This window comes from Ammodytes marinus (genome assembly GCF_949987685.1).
Source record: "Ammodytes marinus genome assembly, chromosome: 14".
Lineage (NCBI taxonomy): Eukaryota > Metazoa > Chordata > Actinopteri > Uranoscopiformes > Ammodytidae > Ammodytes > Ammodytes marinus.
Window position 1 is genome coordinate 1,565,616 of NC_137218.1, and position 2,489 is coordinate 1,568,104.

The 2,489-nt window shown below is 42.6% G+C and overlaps 1 protein-coding gene across 1 annotated transcript; it reads right to left on the reverse strand.

Moving 5' to 3' along the window:
- Window positions 1-723: 723 nt before the first annotated feature.
- LOC307260567 (odorant receptor 131-2-like) lies at window positions 724-1,677 on the reverse strand (the record flags this gene model as incomplete). The annotated part of the gene is made up of 1 exon (XM_080040840.1): window positions 724-1,677. One exon carries the CDS (start codon window positions 1,675-1,677, stop codon window positions 724-726), a length of 954 nt encoding a protein of 317 aa, XP_079896966.1.
- Between the last annotated feature and the right edge of the window lie 812 nt (window positions 1,678-2,489).

A 2,489-nucleotide genomic window follows, 5' to 3' on the forward strand; every position in this document is an offset into this window, starting at 1 on the left:
AAATGGTCAAGGGCCAAAATACATTACTGATCTGCTGATACGTTATGAGCCGTCCAGAGTAGGTTGTGTGGGACAGGTCTACTTACAGTCCCCAGAGTTAGGACTAAACAAGGAGAAGCAGCTTTTAGTTTTTATGCACCAAATCTCTGGAACAAACTGCCAGAGAACTTGCTGCAACTCTCAGCTCTTTTAAATCAAGTCTGAAGACTTTTCTGTTTCCATTTTGACCTGTAATTTCTATTCATTCGCTTTTAAATGTTTTATTCATTCGCTTTTCTAATGTGTATTGTGTATTTTAATCTTGCCCCTGTAAAGCACTTTGAATGGCCTTGTGTCTGAATTGTGCTACAGAAATAAACTTGCCTTGCTTTGTTATTTCAAGTTTAATTTCTCAATGTACTTCCATTGCTGCAGAAAAGCTTAAAGTTGTGAACTCATTCTTTGCTCCCTGATGAAGGCCTTCAGACAACAAAAGACATTTACATTATTTTGACATTTTTGGTTACCTAAACCTTTTCTTTAATGCCTTTGTTCTATTTGAGCTCATTTGCTGGACGTAAACTGCTTAGTGCAGCTAGGCCTCAACTGGAACCATGCGGCTGTTGTAACACTTTGTACCGGTGGTGTATATTTCATCTCTAGGCAAATGTGTCAATATATTTCTTGCTCTATTACAAATGTCTGAGGACATCATGAGCTGAACACACAGATAAAGAGGTTAATTTATTGCATGGATCTTTTGAGGGTCAGAATCTTCAGTCTACAGCATAAATAGTGCAAAAGGATGGGTCTGATAGTCTGGTCTCTGAGTCCATAGATGAGAGCACTGAGACACCTGGGGAGAATGTACATGAGCACATACATAACATTCAAGACAGGCATGAGTACGTTCAGCGGGACAATTGTTGCGACGGCTAAAACTATTGCATTGTGCACTGTGGAGGCGAGACTGAGGCCAAGCTGTACCATATGTAGCAGCAGTGTGTTACGAGCCTTTTGCACCGAAGCTTTGTCTGTGGAAGCTTTTCTGGCTGCTACCATCACACTTATGAAGGAGAAAGAGATTGTTATGCCTGCTAATATGAACAGAAAACAAGTGTAGGCTTTTTCATAATCATGAGACAATTGCCCAAGAACAATGGAAACTGTACTACAAATGCTTTTCATCTGCATGCTCTCCAGCTCTTCAAATATGAATTCTAAAAGCAAATTAACCTGAATGAGCATAGTTAGACAACAAAAAGCCCAAACCACAATGATCGCCTGTACTGTGTTCCTGATGGTGATGACAGTAGCGTGCCTCAGTGGGTAGCACACAGCTACATATCTCTCCAGAGACATTACCACCAGTGTGAGAGGAGACACTTGACTTATGAGAATAACAAACATTGCCAGAGCACCACAGACAGGATACGTTAACATGATCCTAGAAGAACCCAATAAGTACATTAACTGACTCAATGCCATCTGCAAAGTGTCAGCAAGAAGGAGGTTAAACAGGAGAATGTAACGAGAGGTTTCACAAAAAACATGTTTACTCCTCAAGGTGAATAACATGATGATATTGATGCAGAGAAATATACAGCATGTTAGAGTAGTCAGAGTGGAAAGTATTGCTCTTTCCAGTAACGGCCGTCCAGCAGTTATGTTGGACTGATATTGAGTTGTATTTGACATCTCAGAGAAGCATTCAAGACACAAGAAATATAAACCTGTTGATGTAAGAACACAAAAGCACAATACATATCTTTCTATGTGTAATGTAAGAACAATGACATGAAATGGAAACGTCTTTAAAGCACAAATCACCATTGAGTTACATTCAAAACCCCAAATCAATCCACAAACATTTTCCCTGTGCAGATAGTAAGCAGCGTACAGTCTGTCCATGTAAGAGCAGCTGGTCTGCAAGCTTTGCCTTCCCTCACATACTGTATATCAGCTCTGACCTACACCATGTTCACGTGACACCAACACGTCAGCATGGTTACCAGCTTGGTAACAGGTGATGTAATTTTTATTTCCTTATTTCCCCAATGACAAAGTCAGGCAGTCCATTTGGCCAAAAAGAGATCTCACCCGTAGAGAGGTCTGCACGGGCCTTATTTATTCAACCCGCACCAATCCGCTTCAGCTACTTGTGTGTCCGCAACCACCCACTCCCGCAAGGTTCTGACCCAAAACCGGCCAACTGATGATGAAGCTGCTGTAACGACGCAAATCACACAATTCAGGTCGCGTTGCTGTGTGACACGGCCGAGGCATAAGCCCCAGACAGCTACAGAGATTCAAATTAAAGGCCAGGACACACCGGCGTGATAATCGGACATGGTCGGAGAGTCTGGAGGGGGCGGGGACACAAATCTGTTTGGTGTGTTCGGTGACGTCGGCCGTCGTTGATGTCGTTGGCTGTCGTTGATGTCGTCGGGCTTCTTTTCTGCCGATTCAACATGTTCAATCGGCGTCGGGCAGTCTTTCAGTTGGAGCAA